The 19,670-nt window shown below is 54.5% G+C and overlaps 3 protein-coding genes across 5 annotated transcripts; 2 read left to right on the top strand and 1 right to left on the bottom strand.

The window, feature by feature from the left end:
- The first annotated feature begins 28 nt into the window (after window positions 1–28).
- On the top strand, window positions 29–5,586 carry PEX11A (peroxisomal biogenesis factor 11 alpha). The gene is made up of 3 exons (XM_055716106.1): window positions 29–208; window positions 621–736; window positions 2,312–5,586. The coding sequence occupies exons 1-3, from the start codon at window positions 153–155 to the stop codon at window positions 2,875–2,877; spliced, it is 738 nt and encodes a 245-aa protein (XP_055572081.1). The 5' UTR covers window positions 29–152; the 3' UTR covers window positions 2,878–5,586.
- Window positions 5,587–5,681: 95 nt separating this feature from the next.
- On the top strand, window positions 5,682–15,876 carry PLIN1 (perilipin 1). 2 transcript variants are annotated; one of them, XM_055716102.1, is made up of 10 exons: window positions 5,682–6,474; window positions 7,838–8,098; window positions 9,873–9,931; window positions 11,293–11,491; window positions 11,634–11,716; window positions 12,068–12,320; window positions 12,491–12,681; window positions 13,228–13,377; window positions 14,057–14,290; window positions 14,790–15,876. In XM_055716102.1, the coding sequence occupies exons 3-10, from the start codon at window positions 9,887–9,889 to the stop codon at window positions 15,159–15,161; spliced, it is 1,527 nt and encodes a 508-aa protein (XP_055572077.1). In that variant the 5' UTR covers window positions 5,682–6,474; window positions 7,838–8,098; window positions 9,873–9,886; the 3' UTR covers window positions 15,162–15,876. The 2 variants fall into 2 exon arrangements, with proteins under 2 accessions (XP_055572077.1, XP_055572076.1); XM_055716101.1 differs by having other exon boundaries at window positions 7,838–9,123.
- Window positions 15,683–19,654, bottom strand: LOC102048306 (ras-related and estrogen-regulated growth inhibitor-like protein). Of its 2 annotated transcripts, none has more exons than XM_055716103.1 (4): window positions 19,035–19,654; window positions 18,562–18,615; window positions 18,039–18,115; window positions 15,683–16,399 (listed from the first exon to the last, which is right to left on the bottom strand). In XM_055716103.1, the coding sequence occupies exons 1-4, from the start codon at window positions 19,171–19,173 to the stop codon at window positions 15,683–15,685; spliced, it is 987 nt and encodes a 328-aa protein (XP_055572078.1). In that variant the 5' UTR covers window positions 19,174–19,654. The 2 variants fall into 2 exon arrangements, with proteins under 2 accessions (XP_055572078.1, XP_055572080.1); XM_055716105.1 differs by having other exon boundaries at window positions 16,056–17,470; window positions 19,035–19,649.
- Between the last annotated feature and the right edge of the window lie 16 nt (window positions 19,655–19,670).

Raw genomic sequence — 19,670 nt, 5'->3', positions numbered from 1 at the left:
TCGCCGTGGCAACGGCGCGGCGCGGCCCGGGCGGAAGCGCGCACCGGAGCGGAGGGTTCCCCCGTGGGGCGGGACGGGGGCGGGGCGGCCCCTGCACACCTCCCGCACACCTCCCGCACACCTCCCGCGGCTGCTGCCCTTCCGCCGCCGCCATGGAGGGCTTCGTGGACTTCACCAACCGCAGCCAGGGCCGCGACCAGCTCTTCCGGTGAGTGCGGAGCCGGCCGCCGGCCCGGGGGCTCAGCCCGCCCGGCAGCGGCCCGGTGGGGCACCCCCGCGGGCCCAGCGGCGCCGTGGGCCGGAGCATCCCCGCGGCCCCTGCGGGTGCTGGGGCCCTCGGTCAGCCCCCGCCGCCGTCGGGCTGCCTGTCTCCGGCAGGAGAGCTGCCGGTAGTCCCCCCGCGGCGGACCCAGGCTCCGGGCGGGCCTCGGCCCCTCCTGGCCGGCCCCCCGCCGCCCCCTGCCCCCGCCGCCCCTGTCGTGGGGATCCTCGCCCCGGCACGGCCGGGGGACCAGAGGGGTGGCCTTCAGCTCGGGAACAAGCACTGCCCTCCTGCTGCCATTCCTGCCGATTGTCCGTGTTTCACCTGTGTGCCGTTTTCCTCGTTTTTTCCATTCCAGAGCCACTCAGTACACATGCATGTTGCTTAGCTATTTAATAGAGCATAAGGCTGGTAAAGAGAAGCTGGTAATGAAACTCAAGCAGTTGGAATCTAGCATGAGCTCTGGCCGGAAAAGTAAGTACCTGGTGTGTAGAGGGATAAGTCCTTCTTTACTTGCTCCTTCCAGCAAAACAGCTCCTGGCCTTGCGTTTTCTGTAATTAACTTGCCTTGAGTCACAAACCCTCTTTTAAGTATATTCACCAAATTGTCAATAGACCTTATCCCTGCCTTGACTTGCCAGGCTAAATAGGGCCAAACACGCTTTTATTACTTCCTCGGCCTCCTCTCCGGTCAGGCGACTTGAGTAATCAATGGGAGAACTAGAGAAATAAGTTAAGAGTCAGCTGTTGCTGCAGAGATCAAGTTGTCATCGCTGTTCAAGGACAGAGTTATATGACGCAAGGCTGGCTCACTGCACTCTCATTAGTCCTTCCAGCTAATGGGTTGAGATGGCCTAATGCTAAATATCATCATCCCAATAAAGTGACCTCTGAAGGACCGTCCTTCAGTATGGCTTTTTATATCCTACTCTGCATATTAATTTTCTTTAGCATTTATACCATACTAAATCATAGACGCTTCTGTACTTTTCTCCTAATCTAACCGTTTGCATCACTTCATCTGTGTCACAGTTGCATCCATTATTGTTACACGATTGCAGTGGTTGTGTTGCTTGCTTTCAGGTTGATCTTACACCTACTTATCAATTGCTTGATCCTGGAACAACTTCAATATATGAGGCAAATACTCTGGTTTAATGTATTACCATGGTTTTGTTCTATTACTCCAGTTAGCTCCAGAGTATGGTAATTTCTGGCAGAGAGGCCAGCTGGTTTATCAGCACAGTTGTAATTCTCTTGCTTCTGCTAAACAAATCACTAATAGACGTCAGGCCTAAATTCAGGACTCTTGCAGTTCCACTAAGCTCAGATGCTGCCAACATCTGTCACTGTGACAGTGCGGCAGGTTATGAAAAGTATTTTGCATAATATTGTATTAACATTCATGGAGCAAAACCTAAACTGTGCAGCAGGTGAAATCAGGCTTGCCATATATTATAGCTTGAAACAGAATACACTGTTCCTGTTTGCAAGGAGCTGCATGTACCTCTGACAAATTCATGGCTGAGGAAGGACTTGGGTCTCAGTGTGCTTGGTGCATGAATCACCAGCTTTCACAGAAGCTTAGGAAAGTTGTAGCTCGTGGTTGCAACAGGGCTAGTGCAGCAACATCTCCTGTCCACAGGGTTAGGGGAAATCCAGTGAAGTATACAGCTGAAATTAGAGGCTCTGTTTGTGTCACCCTTTGACACTGGAATACCACACTCGTTCAGAGCTATGGGTGGTGTTGGTCCAGAGGGCACCCAGGCGCTGAGAACAGAACAGCAGGAGAAGGCTGCAAGTCCTGGCTATTGACAAGATTTGTGTGTGTGTCATGGGCTGGTGCAGGACAGAACTGAGATGTTTATATGCCTTTCCTCACTAATACTAGCTTCTCACGAGAAGAAAATACTTAAGCATACAAATGCCCAAAGCTCGCCAAGATTTTTAAAAGTACATGTGGACAGTGACATGCCAAGTTGCCCTGCGTAGGGCTGTGTCTCTTCTGTAAAGGCCACACTGTGCTAACCTTTGTGGGGTTTCTTGCAGTGTTCAGACTGGGCAACATGGTACATGCCTTGGTAGCAGCCAGGAGAACTACACAGCTGCCAGATGCGGTTCCTCGCTTCTGCCTTACAGCCTCCAACCTGACCCGTGCCATCTACTTCGTCTGCGATGCAGTCCTGTGGTTCAAGAGCGTTGGACTTCAACCTGACATCGATAAGGCAAAGTGGCGGAATTGGGCTACCAAGTGTTACTACTTTTCACTCCTGATGAATCTAGCCAGGGACTGGTATGAGATCTCCTGGAGGCTGGAACAAGCTGTACAGGAAGAAAAGATAAAGGAGAATTCCTTCTGGGACGAACACAGTCAGGAACGAAACTGTGCAAAATGTGATAGTTTGCACGGTTTTCTCCTCCTGCTATTTCAGATACTGAAAAGACATCCTCCTTTGCTGCTAGACTTGGTGAAGAATCTCTGTGATCTCTCAGGTCCTTTGGATACGCTAGGGATCTACAAGACCAACCCAGGAGTGATTGGTTTCTGTGGCGTCATCTCCTCCCTTGTGGGGATCCTCATGTTAGCAAGCCCACATCTGAAGCTGAAACAATGACATAACAGGAGCTGCACAGTATGCAGCGAGCCAACAGCTTTGATCCTCTGATAGGTTTTTATCCTCCATATGGCACTTTCAAAATGAACATGTCTTACAGTAACCTCAAGATTAATTTTGTCCTCTGGATAAGTGAATTCTACCCTTTTCCCTTCCCTGTGTCTTCACAGATGAGTTTGGTGCTATGACACGCTCCCTGATGGAGCGCAGGTGGGAGAAGACAGAGTAGTATTTCACAAACAGGAACAGGACTTGGAACATGGCTGCTAGATAAGGAAATACTGACGTTCCTATATTTTAATACAGGGTTGTGAAATAGCTGCATAGAAAACTATAACAGGTATATGACTCATAAATAATCATGTTTACACTGGGAAGCTGGAATTCACCAATCCAAGGTTCCTACAGCCAGATTTTCTATAGTGGGCTCAGGCAACTTAGGAACTGCAGGTAAAATGGCCTGAAGCCAAGTACGAGTATTCTGATGGGTTTGAGTTGATGACTCCTGTTATCTGTAGGCAGTGGTTTGAATGCAGTGTGATGGTAACCGAAGAGTGGTGTGAGCTGACCTCCCGATGACCTCTGTAGTGCACTGGTGATGCTGGATCTGTAATCTAGGGAGCGCCAACTTGTGTCCCAGGAAATCAGCACTTTCTTCTTTTCCTTTAATAATGTGAGCCAAGGGCTGTTGACCACCGGCTCTGACTTTTCCAGCGGGCTATGGCTGAGGAGTTCGGTGAAGGACAGTGTGTGGGAGAAGCTTGTCTGAGTGCTGATGATGCTGTGATTTGTAGGGAACTAGGTTTCCAAAGCTGTGAATCTGGAACCACTCACAAGCATTAAATTTCCCATTATACATGCACCTTAACTCCCAAACCCCTGTGATTCCAAGTGCAACAGTTTTCCATTAATCATATGGTGATAAGGAGCTTGTTTTGCTGTTTTAATTTTACATTAAAAAATCCAGTATAATAAGGAGCTTTAGAACCTGCAGTTAAGGAGAGAAGCCTGGCTTAGAGCTCGTTGAGTCAGAAAAACTGCAAGGGTGTGTTTCTGGTTGTGTAAGCTCTGGGAAGGAAGGGAATGGAGTTGATCGTGATAATATCGGAATCCCCTGTGAGAAGAAAAGCTGGATTTGGGCATTCGTGATTTATATTTTCCTCTCTGGTTCTCCCTATCCTCCCATCTCATGACCACGAGATTTTTTGCATGTTCCCTCACGGGTTGAATGAGTTCTACTATTTGAAAATGCCTTATATTTGCCCTGCAACTGCATTATTGTTCATCGCTTATCTTGCTAGGAATGATTGCCTGGCAGCGTAATCTAAGTTAAAGGAGAAATGCTGCATCGAGCTGTCTAACATGTCATGCAGTTGCTCCTGACTTTGCGGAGTACCAGTTCTGACAACATCTGAGAAAAATTTGCACATTATACAGGAGATAAAATTACCAATTTTTCTCCATCAGAGCTGGGCCTGTGTGTTCTGCTACTTTCTGGTGCAAGGGCTCCTTGTTTAATCTGTGAGTAGATGTGTACAGATACTACTCTAACCTTGACCGGGGTACTCGTTATTTATGGTGCTGTCTGGAAACAGAAATTAAAAGGTGCTGATCTCCTTCATTAAAAGGCAAAGGCTATGGAATTGAGTAGGCATGGTAAGGCACTGCCGCAGTTTATCTTAAGTCATTGTGGTCAGGCTTGAAATTACTTCCAGTTTGAATCTGAAGTGTTAGCCTGCCAATGAAGTGTTTAAACAAAAAAGAGGTTGCTGAGCAGGGTAATTAAGTGCGCTTGAAGACCAAGTGTGGCCTACAGCAGCTCTTCTTTTTAATATGGAAATAAATGCCACTAAAAGTGTAGAGTGTACTGGCAATTCAGACCATAATGGAGCATTATATGGGATTGTTGTCTTCAAGAGCTTCCTCGACTTTTTAACAATGGAATTTTTTTGTTTCTTTACTCCATTTGTCTTTGAGCTCCTGGCAATGCGCAGCCCATCCCTCCCTTGGTCAGATTTGATCATTATCCCAGTGTGTGGCAACCCCTGTAAGGAAAGAAGAGGAGCGCTGATGATCTGGCAGGGGAGGTTTAGCCATCTTTTCTCTACAGAATTTCATCTTGCAAAAACTATGTTTTGAATTCCTTTCAGGGATGCTCTCAGATACAAAATACTTCTTTCACTGGTTTGCAAAATGATTTCTCATTTTCTCTTGTATGTTGTGGGTAAAGGGAAATGGATTAATATAGTGATGTGGCCCCTAGTCAGCTACACCTCCCTGTGCCCTGAGGGGGGAGGAGGGTGGGTTTTCCCTTGTGCCAGGCAAACACTATGCAAGGCCATGAGCCAGGCTTTGATGTTTCTCCTGTAGGGACTAGTGTGGATTAGCAAGTACAGGCTTAATGCGGGAGGTGGGGCAGTGAATTTTCAGCCTGTCTCAGCCTTACCTGTCCCATTCTACATGATGTGTGTTGGAACATACAGGAGTAACTCTTCTTACTGGATGTTAAGCACTAATACTTGCCTTCTGCTCGCCAGCCGGAGGCTAGCAATTTAATGTATCTTAATGTAATGTGACTGAAGCCATAGAATCATAATCATATGGAGAAAATCCTTTTAGTGCCTTTTTTTTTTTAATATGTGTTTCTAATACAGCAGTTAGAATAAGGACAGCTGTTTGAACACAAGCAATAAACTGAGATAAGTGTGACACCGTGTCTGTGTGTGTAACTTGGAAGATGGTGTAAAGAAATGCTGAAGGAGGAATCCTCCCTCCCATCTCTGAATTTTATGAAGGATGATACTGTTAAAGAGACATTGCCTATAGTTGCATTTGGGTTATAGAACTTTCCTTTTGCAATAGCAAGGTGGCAGCCAGATTTGCCTATAGCTGCACTGGGGTTATGGAGCTTTCCTTTTGCAGTAGTAAGGTGGCAGCCAGATTCATCAGACTAATTAACAATCCCCATCTCAGCTGCAAAAACATGAAGTAACTATATGAGTACCAGATAAAATACATGAAATGCCCTGAAACGTAGTGACATTTTGAGAATTGCCATCGGTTGCCCTTGAGTACCTGTAGTGAGAGCTGGAGCCTTCTGCCCAGCATAGGCAAAGCTACAGTGCAAGGAACGGGTACACCAGCATTTTAGTATCTTATAAACAGCTTTTCATTTGGCTGGATCGTGGTGTCATAGGGCGAATCACTGCAGCTGTTTAAAAACAAGTGCCTGTTCAGGGCAGGGAGTGAAGGGTAACATCTCCAGCTGAGATGGCGAGGGATGGAGCCAGGGTAACCATTAAAAACAAGCTTACTGTTGGCTCCTATCCCCTAGAGTAGGAGCCTTGCAAACTTGGAAGCTCTAAAATGTCAGTTCCTGAACAATGTATAAAGCATTGCATTCAGCAATGTTTTAGCAAGAGTTTCTGAATTACTGGTCTGATACACATTTCATAATGGAAACAGTTAACAGGAGAGTGGTCTGTGTGAGATGTGCGAAGTAGTTTTCTATTATATTTACAGGCAAGGCCTTCCTAGTGTTAAAACCATGCTTGGCGTGATATTTCAAGAAATACGTGAGCCATTCAGGATTCGCAGGTGAGCAGCAAGAACAGTCAGAGATCTAAACACCAGCGTCTCCAGGGAGGGACCAAATGAACCAGTTCTGTAGAGGAAAGGTGACTGGGGGAGGGTATGAGAAGTCTTCAAGTGTTCAGAAGGTTGTCTGCCAAGAGGAAGGCGATAAATCAGTCTCTAAAACCATCCAGGAGGTAATACATTTATATTGCAGCAAAGGAGAATTAAATCACACTTTTTTTGAACTGTAAGTAAAATGAAAGACTAAATGGATTGCCCAGGAAGGGCAGTCCTGAAAAAGAAACCGGACAGAGATCTGCCGGCAGTGGTTTAGAGGGTGCTGATCCTCCCACAGAGCATGGAAATGAATTGGTTACCTTGCCAGCCCCCTTCCAGACCTAAGTGCAAAGATTCCTTTCAGGTCTTTGGGGATCTGGCTCATCCCCTCACTGTGGTTTTTTGAGGGATATGGAACAGACTGTGGAGACAAAGGTGTAAAACGGCTTCCAGCTCATCCAGTGAGCTCTAAATATTGCCTGGAGAAACACAGAAGGTGTTTCTGGTGTGAGGTGAAGCAGAGGCGGGGTAGAAGCAATGGTACCTTTGCACTGCAGAGCCCAGGGCTGGCACAGCTTTTGCCTCAGAGGAAGGGGAGGGGATGAGCAAAGGCGTTAGTAGGGCAAAGGCTGTGTTGTCTGTTGATCCCAACTCTAGCCAAGGCAGAGAGAAGCTTGGCACGCACCCTGCACTTTTAGCAAGGCCAGTGGGGCTGGAAAAAGTGTCAGTGCCAAGAGAGCAAACTTTTGGGCAAGCTGCTGCCCTTTGTCCCGTTGTCTGGATTGCAGTGACTCACCCCACCACCGAGCTGGAGACAGCCCAGGACACTCATATGCCTCTGTACCCAGCTAGCAAGGCAGGCCTGCAGGCTTTGCAGAGCTCTGGGGTGGAAGCAATCTCCAGGCTCTTTGGGGCGAAAGTGGGTATTTTCCTCCCACGCATGGCTTTCTCACATCCCTGGGCAGTCTCCCACCCCCATGTACGAGCAGCACAGCTGGGAGCCACAGAGTCGTGTTGGGTGCACACCTCTGTGTCCTGCACATGAGTGCCAGGCAGCTGCAGGTGTTCAAGGACTTGGCTCTGGTGCTTGGGCTTCCCGTGATGCCGAGATGCATGCCAAGGGTCTCCCTGCCTCGTGCCAGGTGGTCCAGGACACACAGCAGCCTTGTGTCAGCAGGCTGCTTGGGCGGGTCATCTGCGCTGAGCCCCTTGGTTATTGCTGTGTCCTCTGGCATTTTTCTTTCCATCATGTTGTCCTTGTCTTATCAGCGTGGCTCGTCTGTGATCTCTGTAGTCAATAACCAGAACCTATCATGTCTCCATACAGGTGGTGTCTTCTTTCTTCTCAATCAATACTGCAAATGGATTTGTTAATTATGACGTGAGTTGGCAGAGTGCCTCCTGTGCACCAAGACAGGCTGGCCACGAAACAGCTGCAGTAGTGAGAGCATTGCTGGCAGGTCAAGGGGAGTAGTTGTTCCTCTCTGTGAAGCACTTGTGAGGTCACATTTGGGGAGCCATGTCCTGTTTTGGCCCCACCAGCACGGGAGAGATCTTGACTAGAGTCCAGCAGAGGATCGTGGAGAGGGTAAGACATTTAGGCGCATGGAGCACGTGCCATACCAGCGCAGACGGGAGCACAGGCCTTGCTCAGAGGTGCACAGAGCAAGGATAAGAGGTGGCAGGCACAAATTGCAACAGAGAAACTTCCAACTGGACATAAGGAAAAAAATAGTTTACCGTGAGTACGGTTAGCACAGGAATTTGGCTCCAGAGAAATGGGAATCTCACCCTTGGAGATTTTCAGGACTGGACATAACCTTGAACAGCCTGATCTAGCTTCAAGGGTAGTCCTGTTCTGAGCAAGAGTTGGATGAGGTGACTTACAGAGATCACTTCCAACCTGATTTTTTCCTCCATTCCTGTCTACTCCAAATGCCTAGAGCTTTCATAATGAAGTGTCTGCCCTGACCCTCAGCTAAAAGCCTCCTTACCAAAACCCTCCATGAATTCTCCTAGAAATTGTAGAGAAATCTGGCCAAACCAGATTGGTTTATGCAGGATGTGACACCCACATCTGCCTTCTGCTCCTTGTGCTTAGTAAACTCTCCTGGGGAGAAACTATGTTCTTGGTCTGTGTTGTGTTTCCCAACATGATAAGGTCCTGTTCCACCACGGGGCATAACAGGCTACAGAAATACAGGAAGGTTTTAATTTCTTAGGAAATACTGCCTGACTCTTCACCTTCTCCCTGGCTGCTCATGATCTGTTGCTTTTGAAGTGGTGAGGTCCAAGGGCACTTTTTTCATCTTCTCTTGATGGAGGGGCGTTAAACCCTGGTGCATCCCAGCTGTGCTGCAGCTTCTGGGCTTTGCAGGGAAGACAACAAAAGGGATTTTCTGCCATCATCTGTTCCGAATTACGGTGGCTTCAGGGAGCTCTTTGGCCAGTTTCCACCACAACCCGCCAGCTCCCAAACCCGTGCAACTGGGAGGTGGGGCCTCGTGGTGGTAGGGGCCAGGGCACGGTGCATCACTCTCAGAGGACCCGGGTGAAGGGACCGTGCAGCCACCATCCTCTGCTCCTGCTCTGCTGGGGACGGGCTGCCCCTCGGTGAGTAGCCTGTCTCCACCGGGTGCTCGGGGGACAGCTTCAGCGGGACAGGCAGGGTGAGAGCAGGGATCACCCGCTCTCCCTAAATCTCTTGAATTTCATCTGCTGCTAAGAAAAGGGAGTCTGTGCTGGGAGCTAGGGTTGTGCTTTCAGCTGTTACCCAGCTGGGAGCAGTGGAGACGGGTGTTTTGCGGTGCTTTTGTCACCCTCATCAAGCTGGGGCTGTGCAGGGATGGGTGCTGGCATTGTGAGCAGCAGAGCTGCAGGACAGATGTGCAGGAGGGGGATGCTGACCGCAGCTGGGCAGCTCACCATGTCCCTGCCCGCAGCTCCTCTCTCTGCTCCTGTCCTATCGTCTTACCCCTCCCCTGCCTGCATCTCAGCCTGGCCCTCGCGCACGTCTATTAACATCCTGGTTGCTCTGAGTTTGCTTTACAGCTCTGTCGGTGCCCTTTATCCTGCCTTGTACGGTAGCTCCTCCAGACTAGATGCCTCAACTAATTTTGTGGATCTTTGGGTGTTAAGACACACTAGCAGAGGAGGGCTGTGTGGAGTCATTGGTTTTACAGCTTAACTGGTAAAAAAGTCAAGCGTTAGGCACTGACACATCCGTTACACCCATGGGAGGTGCATGTCTCAGCCCAGCTCCCAGCCCCACTGTGCTTAGGGGGTGCAGGCGTGAGCTGGGGGAGGCCAAGCCCAGCTCTGCCTTTACAGCGGGGTCTGCAGCTCCCAACTTTGCTTTACAGGTGGATGCATCACAATGACAGCGAAGAAGAATCAAACTGTGCAGAATGGAAGTGCCAAGGTGGGTGTGGGAAGGGGGAGAGAGGGGAGGGCAGAGGTTTGCCAAGGGCGCCAGGTGGTGCATACTGACACTGCCAGATGAATACAAGCCACATCTCACACTGTCCCTCGTGCTATATACAGCATATATAACCCCTGTTATCTTTATATGGATCTTTACCTGCAATAATATAGAGCATCATCAAAGGGAAAGGATAAAACCTTTCACTTGCTTGAAATTAAATAGTTCAGAACCAAGTTAACTCTGAGCTGATGCGAGACCTTGGTGAAACCAGCTGGCAGTGCCTGTCCTCCTGTCCTTTGTCTGTGTCCCTACGGTGGACCCCAGACCTCAAGCAGTCATGCTGCTTGGATGCAATGCTGCTCTGAACAGCTAGAGCCCCTGGGATTGCTGAACTGCGGGATTTGTGAGAGGGCTGGCTCCACGTCAAGCCAAAATTAGCACAGTGTAGCACAAAACGATACAGTTTTTCTCAAACATGCAAATTCACAGTCTGGTCATGGTTACAAGCGGGACATGAAGCCAAACTTGCCTCTCACCCACTGGTGATCAGAGGAAAGCTCAGCTTTGCCTTTTTTTCTGTCCTGTGCAGCCCTCATGGCTGCTGTGGTGAGACAATGCTCCCTTCGGTCCTCCCCTGGAGCTGCAACATCTCCCTCAGTTGTCCCACCTCACCAGCTGGGTACCAGGCAAGAGCAGCAGCTGGAGCACAGGCTCATCCTGCTTGCCCAGCTTTGAGGGACCTACCTCCAGCCATGCTCTGGCACTGGCAGTGCACACAGGTGTCGGCTGTGCTGGTTTATACTGGTATCCCACATTGCCTGTGCTAGCAGGGTGTGGGGGTGCGGTGCCTTGCCGCCTCGAAGAGCTCTGGTGCCCTTTTCTTACAGCAGTGGCTCCTACCAAAGCCCTGTGTGCCCTCAGGGACAGACTTATTCCTCTCCCCTTCTTTTTGAGGTCCATATGCCTTATTTGCCACGGTGGTGACAAGACAGACAGGATAGAGGTGCCACATAGGCACTGGCCAGTGCTGGTCCAAGGATAGGAGCAAGGGCTGGGTCAGATAGAAGGAGCAGGGTAGAAAGCCAGAGGGACCACCTGGACAGTTGGGCTTGGGAGATGGGGGGAGTGGGGACCATCACCGACACTGCCTGTGGTGTCCATGCTCCTTCTGCGGCAGCAGCCAGCGTGCTTGTCCATGGCTGTGCCATACACAACGTAACTGGGAGACCCTCAGTGAGGGTTGAGAAATGCCCTCCTCCTCCAACGTGAGCTGCGGTCCTCTGCCACCAAGATGTGGTCAAGAGGGCATTCTTCAGGGAAGAGCTGTTGGCTGACTGATGCCCATCTGCCATGCATAGGAGAATGTACTGCAGAGGGTCCTGCAGCTGCCGGTGGTGAGCTCGACCTGCGAAAGCCTCCAGCGGACCTACGCCAGCACCAAGGAGGCCCACCCGCTCGTGGCCTCAGTGTGTGAGGTCTACGAGCGGGGTGTGCAGGGTGCCAGCGCCTTGGCCATGTGGAGCGTGGAGCCCGTGGTGCGCAGGCTGGAGCCTCAGTGTGAGTCCATCCACGGGGGGGAACACGGCAGGGGGGAGCCCACCAGAGCCTCCTTTGGTGGGACAGCACTGGCACTAGCATGAGCCTAGCACAGCCCAGGTGCTTTTCTTACCAACCCACCCCATGCTTTTGCCCAAGGCAGTCGCTGTGGCCAACAATCTGGCTTGCCGGGGCTTGGACCACCTGGAGGAGAAGATCCCTGCCCTCCAGTACCCAGTTGATAAGGTCAGTCACAGTCAGGACATTCTAAGACACCCCCGACCCCTCTGCAGAGCCCACATCTCTGGTCTTGTTTCTGGATGGTGATGGGCTACTGGGGGAGAAACAAGGCAGCACCTCCAAGCAAGGGCTCCTCCAGGGTTCCTGCAGCCCAGGGGATGGTTGGGGTGCTCCCAAACATAGGTCAACAGTGTCCTGTGTCCCATCCCTGCCAGCTACCTTCAGCCCAGGCTCAAGAGAGCTGTTATGCTCCTCCTGGGGCTGTCTACTTGCATAGCTGCCATGGGTTCCTGTGGTCCCTCTGGCTGTCCCATGCCACCCCAAGCACACCAGCAGGGCTGTGTTCTCTGCCCACAGCTCGCATCTGAACTAAAGGGCACCATCTCCTCCCCCCTCCAAAGTGCCAAAAGCACCATTGGCAACTCCATGGATAAGATCATGGAGCTGGCAGCCGAGGGCTACGAGGTCACCAAGAACACAGTGGAAACGACAGCAAGGTACACGAGGAGGAACTCAGTGAGCCAGATGGCAGCCGCAGGGGTCGACACGGCCCTGGGAGGGCTGGAGAAGCTGATGGAGTACCTGCTGCCAGAGGAGGATGAAGAAGCAGGTAGTCCTGATACCCAAATCCCCTCATCTGGTAAGGGCTGGATGTACCTGGGGTGACACCTCACTCATGGGGTGCAAGTGGCAGGAGAAAAACACTGGATTTTGGTGTAGGGATGCCTAGAAGGGTCGTCCTGCCAGGACATAAACCTTCCACTGCTCTCCTGCCTTTAGATCAGAAGCCCAAAGAGACACGTGAGTCAGCAGCAAAGGTCTCCCAGCAGCAGACCAGTGCTCCCAGCACCCTGGGCCGGATCAGCGCCTTGGTTAGCACCGTCTCCCACCGTGCTTACCAGCAAACCACCCAAAGCCTCCAGCATGCCAAAGCCAAAGGGCAGGAGCTGGCCACCTGGATCCCTGTCTTGGTGAGTGCCAAACCCATCTGCCAGGTTCCTCCTCCCCCATACCCTTTTTGGGGCTGATTCTGCTTTTGGCTGAGACATTTCAAGCTCCTCGGAGCACGTCCGAGGGCAGGCTGGTGGGCACTGCTGTTTCCCCCACTCAGCAAGATGAGCCGAGGGCTGGTGGTTCCCACAGCACGTTCACACACAACTTTGTACCATATTAGTGGGACAAGTTATTTTTAGCTGGCTCCCAATGTATACTGTTGATTTATGGCCTTGCCATAACATCCTTCCTAAAGCAAAAAGCGCCTGCAGAGGCTCAGAGAGGATGAGGAGAAGGAGGCACCTCTCCTCTTCCACCCAGCGCTGCGGCAGGAACCCCTTCCCTGGCCTATGCCAAAATCCTGGACCTCCCGGCTGCCCTCCGGATTTCTTCCGGCATGCATCAATGAACCCCTCTGCTCCCTGTGCACCCCAGGGACCCTGTGAAATCCTCAGGCTAAGCAGGATGGGGCGGATGGGACCTGCCAGCTCCCCCCAAACAGTGGCTTTTTGTTCCTCTTCCAGGGCAGCCTGGCCAAGCCGAGTGTACCTGCAGCGCCACGGGTCCACGGTGATGGGCAGAGCACTGCGGGTGGCTGGCTGAGCCAGCGGCAGAGCAAGGTGCCAGAGCAGAAGCAGGAGAAGGTGGGGAAGAAAGATGACCACACCAAGGAGGTACAGAGAAAAGGGGAGCAGTGGGCCAGGGGTGCCCCAAAGCATCCTCCTGCCCATGGGCCATGTGGGGGATGTTCCCCCCGTAGCTGTGGGGGTCAGGCCCTCATCCCCACTCAACCCTGAATTTCAACCTGGAGGAGGCAAGGGGAAGTTGGCAGGGGGCATCCCCAGCAGCCCCCTTCCCTAATGCCCCAAAGCTGCAGGCTGTGGGCAGCCCCTGAGCTGGACAGGGTCACCCTGGCTTGTATATTCAAGACTCCTTTGCTGCTGTGGGGTGTCAGCACCGAGCTTCCTACCGAGCCCCTGAACACCCCCGAAAAATCTCCCTTCGTGGTCCCAGCAGCGAGGGGCAGTGTGAGCCGGGGGTCTGGGAACAGTCCCCAGCAGCAGCTCCGCTGGGACGTGGGGACGGGAAGCAGCAGGTTGGGGTCACTGCCCTTCGCCTCTGCCTGCAGCGGAAGCACAGCCCAGGGCAGAGGGTCTCCAGGGGCCTGGGCAGGGGGGGCAGTGGAAGCGACAAGGAGTGACCCTGCTGCAAAGGGCTGTGGTGGCTTTTGCAAAGCAGCGAGCTGAAAGCACTCTGGCTGTGAGCTGCAGGGGGGATGGGGAGCCCAGGTCCACCCATGTCCTACCTGGAGCAGCTGCTGGGGCCAGCGGCTGAGCTGGTTTCTCTTGACAGGCAGGGGACAACCCTGGGCTGGTGGGCAGCGTGGCTCACAACCTGCAAACCGCCTGTGCCTCCGGCATCTCCAGCGTGAAGAAGGTTCCAGCCGTGGCCTGGGATGCAGCAGAGGGGTTGATCCTTTTCACCCCCCGCAGGCTGTCCAAGGCCATGGAGACAGTGGATGCTCTCGGGGGGACCCTCGTCAGTGCCCCCAAGCATCTGCTGGGCACCCTGTACAGCTACGTGCCGGTGAGTTTATCCCCAGCCAGGTCCCGTCCATCTCCAGCGAGCCTCATTTTCTCCAATCATGAGCACCCCATAGCTCCAGGCAGGAGGTACCAGAGCGGGGAAATGGGGTGCTTTCAGGACACCTCAGTCTCACCCTCCTCCTGAGCATCCCCCAAGCCATGACAGTGTGTTTCCCCCGACAGAACCAGCAGGTTGGCTGGTGATGGCACCTTCACACAGTTCATGCCCAAGCCAGGCTGTGACCACAAATTCCTGGGAAGGTGAAAGTTCAGGCTGAGACCATGTCCCCTCTCCTTTCCCCCACCCTGCTGCTCCCCTGGGACCACCTCTCCACTGCAGGTGCCTGGGCTGCACCCACCCACTCTCCTCCACTGTGGACCCTTCTGGGTGCAAATTTGCTTGTCCTGAGGTCCCCCTAGTTCTGAGGGGGCTGTGTGGCACAGGGAGAGCAGGGCTGGCCGGCAGGTTCAGCCTGGCTGGGTGCTCACCCGTCTCTCAGCTCCGCAGGCAGTCAGTGAAGGTGGAGGAGCCAGCCGGGGGCAGCAAGCCCAGCCCGGAGACGGAGCAGAAGGAGGAGGACACCAAGCCTGCCCCCCCCTCCGCTGAGGAGAAATCCCAGCTGAGGGGCGACTGGCGGCTGTACCGTGGCCATCACCCCCTCTCCTTCCTGGGGCTCGAGGACCCCCTGTTCCTGCGGCACAACCTCTACCGCAGCCCTGCCTTCGAGCCCGAGTGCCCCCTCCCACGGAAATCTGCCTTTGCCCCCTACAACAGGCGGGTGAGCGAGGGCTCCTACCGCTTCAGCCCCGAGGCCATGTACAGCCGGGCTTACTACACCAACCTCTACGCTCCTGCCTTCAAGAAGGACTGAACCGGTGGGGAGGACGATCGCAACCTGGCCCCACTGTAATCCCCCGCCCTCAGCACGCTTTGCCCAGCCCCCGCCCCCCCCCCCCTGCCAGCTGCCCGCATGCACCCCTGTAGCGGGACAGGAGCTCAAAGTGGTAGACATGCCGTGGGATGTCATCTTCTGGAGTGTATTGGGGCTAGGATGGGGGAATAAAGGCAGCCAAAAGCCCTGTCGGTGGAAGGAGAAGGTAGGGGGAGGTGGGACCAGAGGGATGAAGGAGATCCGGAAAGCATTGAGACCAGAAAAGAGAAAAAGGGACCAGCCAGGCCTGGCACTGGGCTACCCTGGTCCCTGTGGAGCATACGGTGCGGACCTTAGATGGACTATATGTGGAGAACAGCACTGAGACAAAGCAGGGAGGACAGCAAAGCCATCATGTTTGCATCACCACAGCAAGCCTAGTTCCCCAGTGGCAGGGCCCATCCCTGGCCACAGAATGTTCTTCTGTGAAGGAGCCAAAGGTCCCCACGGACCAGCAGGACTCATGGGTAGGAAAGCCCCCTAGGCACCCACACCCAGCTGGTGGTGGGATGGATGGTGGGGTCAGGAAGACCAGTGAGAACAGGTGGAGCTCCTGGAGCCCCTCTCTCCCGCAGGACCGCCTCGCTTCCCACAACACCTTGTTGTATCTGCTGCAATAATAAACCTTCCCGAGCTGCTCTGCTCAGCTGCTTTATGAGAGCGAGCCACCAAAACGAGGGAGCGGAGTGGGGTGAGTCACCCAACCCAGGGCTGAGGGAGCAGGTACGGGAAACGCATCGCTGGGTCGCTGCTGCAGCAACGGTGGGTGCTCGTGCCCAGCACAGTACGTGTCTCTTCCCATGCCCCGAGTACAAATTCACAGCCCCAAGGAGCTGGGGGCCTCCTGCCAAATACAATTTATTGCATTTCCAGAAGAACACAGCAGAGAAATCAGTGTCCGTACTGCACACACAAGCCCTTTCCCAGGCATACAAGGGGGAGGGTTTGGGGAGAGGCAGGGAAAAACTTCCCAGCAGCAGCAGCAGAGTTCGGCTACGAGCCCGGCAGCCCCTTCCCCACCTCCTTTCCTCCCCAGGGACAGGCAGCCTTACAGATGGAGCGGCTTGGGAAGGCGCACGGTGCGATCCCTGTCCTGGGAATGAGCCACGTGTCTGTTTTTTCCCAGGCACAGTCTGTACGGTGCTTGCACAAGGGGAACGGCTGCGGTTGCTGGGAGGCTGTGGGAGAGAAGACCACAAGCAGGAGAGTTCAAAAGCAAAACGGGTGGGATGGGAGGCGTCAGCCCTCCCTGAGGTCCTCTGGGGTCGGCCAGTGCTGTGGGCTCTGGAACACTGACATGGTGATGCACAGTTGGGAACCGCCAGTGGCTCCCCAGTGGAGAAACTGCACCTTGCCAGTTCATGGGGGCTCCAGGGGTTATCAGAGGAAGACCCTGATGCGCATTAATAAGGATCCCAGGGTAGAGGCAGGGGGACAGGGAGCCGCGTGGCTGTGCAGCAGCGTGTCCTCACTGTTCACCAACAGCTCAGGCAGCTCCTGCTGAAGAAGCTGGGGATGATGCTGCCTGGAGCTGCGGCAAAATCACCTGGTGGTTTCCAGCATCAGAAGATGGAAGGAGAAAGCAGGAGGCACCTAAAAAGCTGGTACAGCAGAGTGGAAACTCTGCCCCATCACAGAGCCAAGAGGAAGGCACTACAGTCCTCAGCTGCACTGGCTGCACATGGCAGGACACCCAGACTCCGACATTAGGAGGACAGCAAGGAACCCATCATACTTATGGAAACACACCATCTCCATGGGCATCCGGGGGGAGGCTGGGTCCAGCTGGGTAGCACAGAGAGAAGCAACACTCACACTGTAGCTCAGAGGGAGTCCGTTCGCTTACGGGCAAACACAGATGACATGGTCTTGACGATGCCGCGGATCCCTGTACCCTTTTTCAGTGCCAGTTTGGTGTCAGGGATGCGCTTGGCCAGTCCATGGAAGACCATGAGGGCCCCATGATAAGCCTCGGCTGCAGAGACCTCATAGAAACCACAGTCTAAAGAGAGGGCCAGGAGCCGACCCTCCTCACTGGACACCACCCGTCGGTGGTGCAGGTCCCGTTTGTTGCCCACAATGATGATGGGCACCTTCTCCTGGCTCTGCCCCTCCTTGGTGGCCTTGATGAACTGGATTTTAGGGGGCAGGATGTTGAAGCTGGCACGGTCACAGATGCTGTAGACCAGGACAAAGCTGTCTGCCCACTGGATTCGCTTCTCCTCTGAGGAGCCCTCCTCTGCCTGTTCCTGGGGTATGAGAAAAGGAAGGGTCTTTTATCCCACCCCCTCCCTCCCTCCCTCCATGCCTGCCTCCTAGCACAGGGTGCAGCAATCCGGAGCCCATTGGGACAGGGACAGATAGCAAGCAGCAAAAGGAAAGAAAGAGGAGTACTGAGGAAGGCAGCCAAACCTCATCTAAGAGACACAACTCAGGCTTCAGCATCATTGTCCTCAGCTTATCACCCAGCCACTGTATCACCTGCAGCCTGTAGGTGATAACAACGTGGGGACCTCAGAGTGGCAAGTCCACTTCGTTAGCGCAGTCCTGTGCTCAGCCTGGGCTGGTAATGTTAGTGCTCCAGCTCTAATGTCCTCAGCCAGAGGACCGTGGGCTACGGTGACTATTGCTACCCTGCCAGCGACGCTGCTGCCCTGTGCTCTGCAGGCAAGAAGGATTTGGCTGCCTACACACCATCTGACACGAGAACTTTGCTCAGCTGGAGCTCCCTGCCTGTGGTTCCTTATAGTCAACTTTTAGTAGAGGGGTTTTTTGTCCCTGGGGTGAAAGCAGGTGACAGGAGTGGAGCCCTCTCACCTGGGAATTAGGGACATCCCAGATGTGGAAGAGAATCTCTCGACCATCCACGGTCAGGTTGTGGCTGTAGATGAATTCTGCCCAAAAAAAAAAAAAAAAAAAAAAAAAAAAAAATCATCTTCATAGACCCAAGAGATAGCTCCCTCAACCCTGGTCTTCTCTTCATGGGGACAAGCCTGTCACATCCACCCTGGCAGACCATGCTCCTCAAGGCAAGGTCCAGCAACAACCACAGGGAGCATGGTGGCCCTCACAGTTGTGACTGCCCCAGCCTGCCTCCACCCCAGCCCCACCGGTGCCACCAGCTGCCACTCAGGACCTTCTGCACCCCAGAGAAGCAGTTGTGGAGCAAGAGATGGGTCGCTGAACAGATACACTCATCGAGCCCCTCAGGAGCTGGCAAAGGCTCTGGAGAAGAGCAGGAGTGGACGCGACGCAGTGAAATGCAGCAGGCAGGAGCAGGCGCGCCTCCTGCACCCGTCACTCACGGAACTGGCCGGGCTCTGGCCTGGCACTCACTCACCCATGTCTCCGTACTCCCCGATAAAGCGCCGGGTCAGGAAACGCACGGTCAGAGCTGCAGAAGGAAGGATGGAGATCACCAGAATAGCCCTAAACCTGACGGATTTTTCTTTTTACGTGCAGAGCAGAGTCAGGCACCGTTACCCTGCACACTCACACTAGCAGGAACGACCTCTGGTCTCCCCCCAGCCACAATGACAGCAGGTCTGCGGGCAGAGCACGAACCACCGGGCCATCAGCAAACCGCAGCGTAGCAGAGCCCACCTTCCCGCACGGCTCGCCCGCTGCCTGCACGGCTGTGCCCGGCCTCCCACCCGACGGCTCGGCCTCATCCCACCGGCTCGCTGCGGGGCAGCTCCCCGCATGCTGCTGCAGCGCCGGCTGCTCGGTTTGGTTCGGGGTTTTTTTGCCGGGGAAAAGGACACAAACAGGTCTCCCCGCCCGGGGACCCCCCCGCTCCCCCCCGGTTCTTACCCGATTTCCCCACGCTGTCCGCCCCCATCACCAGGACGTTCGCCTCCGCCCGGAGCGCGGCGGGGCCGGGCGGCTCGGCGAGGGCCGGGTGCCCGGGGGTGAAGCTGGCGCTGCGGCGCAACGGCAGCCGGAGCCCCATCGCGGCCGCGGTGCTGCCCCGCCGCCGGCGTGTGCGGCGCCTCCTGGCGCGGCCGAGGAGCCAGCGCTTCCCACGGCGCCCGGGGGACCGGCGGGGCCATGCCCCCCCCCCAGCCGCAGGGGCGGCGCAGCGGGAGCTGCGGGCGGCCGGATGAAGAACTTTTGTTACGGCTCAGACGCGGCTGCCTGCGCCAGCGCCGTCCCGGGGGGCTGCCCACGCCCGCACCCCCGGCGCGCTGGCCCTCGGGGGGGGGGCGCAGCCCCTCGCCCCGCTCTCCGCGGTGGCCGTGGGAGCGCCTGCGAGCGGCGGGGCGGCTGGAGCGCCCCACGCGTGGCGCAGCGGCTCAGGGGCGGCCGAGCATCCTCTGGCGGGCGACGGAGCGGTGTCCCCGGGCGACGGAGCGGTGTCCCGCGAGCGACGAAGCGCCCCCCAGGGACGAGGCGCCCCGCGAGCAGCCTACCCCTTGCCCCCGCACCGCCCACGCGTGTCCCCCCCCA

This window comes from Falco cherrug, chromosome 7 (genome assembly GCF_023634085.1).
Source record: "Falco cherrug isolate bFalChe1 chromosome 7, bFalChe1.pri, whole genome shotgun sequence".
Classification (NCBI taxonomy): domain Eukaryota; kingdom Metazoa; phylum Chordata; class Aves; order Falconiformes; family Falconidae; genus Falco; species Falco cherrug.
This window is presented reverse-complemented; position numbering and strand designations above follow the sequence as displayed.

What these genes read in the sequence shown, in the direction of transcription:
- PEX11A (XM_055716106.1), top strand. Translation starts at nt 153, where the DNA reads ATGGAGGGCTTCGTGGACTTCACCAACCGCAGCCAGGGCCGCGACCAG. An exon ending in GGCCGCGACCAGCTCTTCCG is followed by an intron (nt 209 to 620) that starts GTGAGTGCGGAG and finishes TTTCCATTCCAG; the next exon opens with AGCCACTCAGTACACATGCA. An exon ending in CATGAGCTCTGGCCGGAAAA is followed by an intron (nt 737 to 2,311) that starts GTAAGTACCTGG and finishes GGTTTCTTGCAG; the next exon opens with TGTTCAGACTGGGCAACATG.
- LOC102048306 (XM_055716103.1), bottom strand. Translation starts at nt 19,173, where the DNA reads ATGGGGCTCCGGCTGCCGTTGCGCCGCAGCGCCAGCTTCACCCCCGGG. An exon ending in CGGGGAGTACGGAGACATGG is followed by an intron (nt 18,116 to 18,561) that starts GTGAGTGAGTGC and finishes TTTTTTGGGCAG; the next exon opens with AATTCATCTACAGCCACAAC. An exon ending in GGGATGTCCCTAATTCCCAG is followed by an intron (nt 16,400 to 18,038) that starts GTGAGAGGGCTC and finishes TCTCTCCCACAG; the next exon opens with CCTCCCAGCAACCGCAGCCG.
- PLIN1 (XM_055716102.1), top strand. Translation starts at nt 9,887, where the DNA reads ATGACAGCGAAGAAGAATCAAACTGTGCAGAATGGAAGTGCCAAG. An exon ending in CCACCTGGATCCCTGTCTTG is followed by an intron (nt 12,682 to 13,227) that starts GTGAGTGCCAAA and finishes TTCCTCTTCCAG; the next exon opens with GGCAGCCTGGCCAAGCCGAG. An exon ending in CCCTGTACAGCTACGTGCCG is followed by an intron (nt 14,291 to 14,789) that starts GTGAGTTTATCC and finishes CCCGTCTCTCAG; the next exon opens with CTCCGCAGGCAGTCAGTGAA.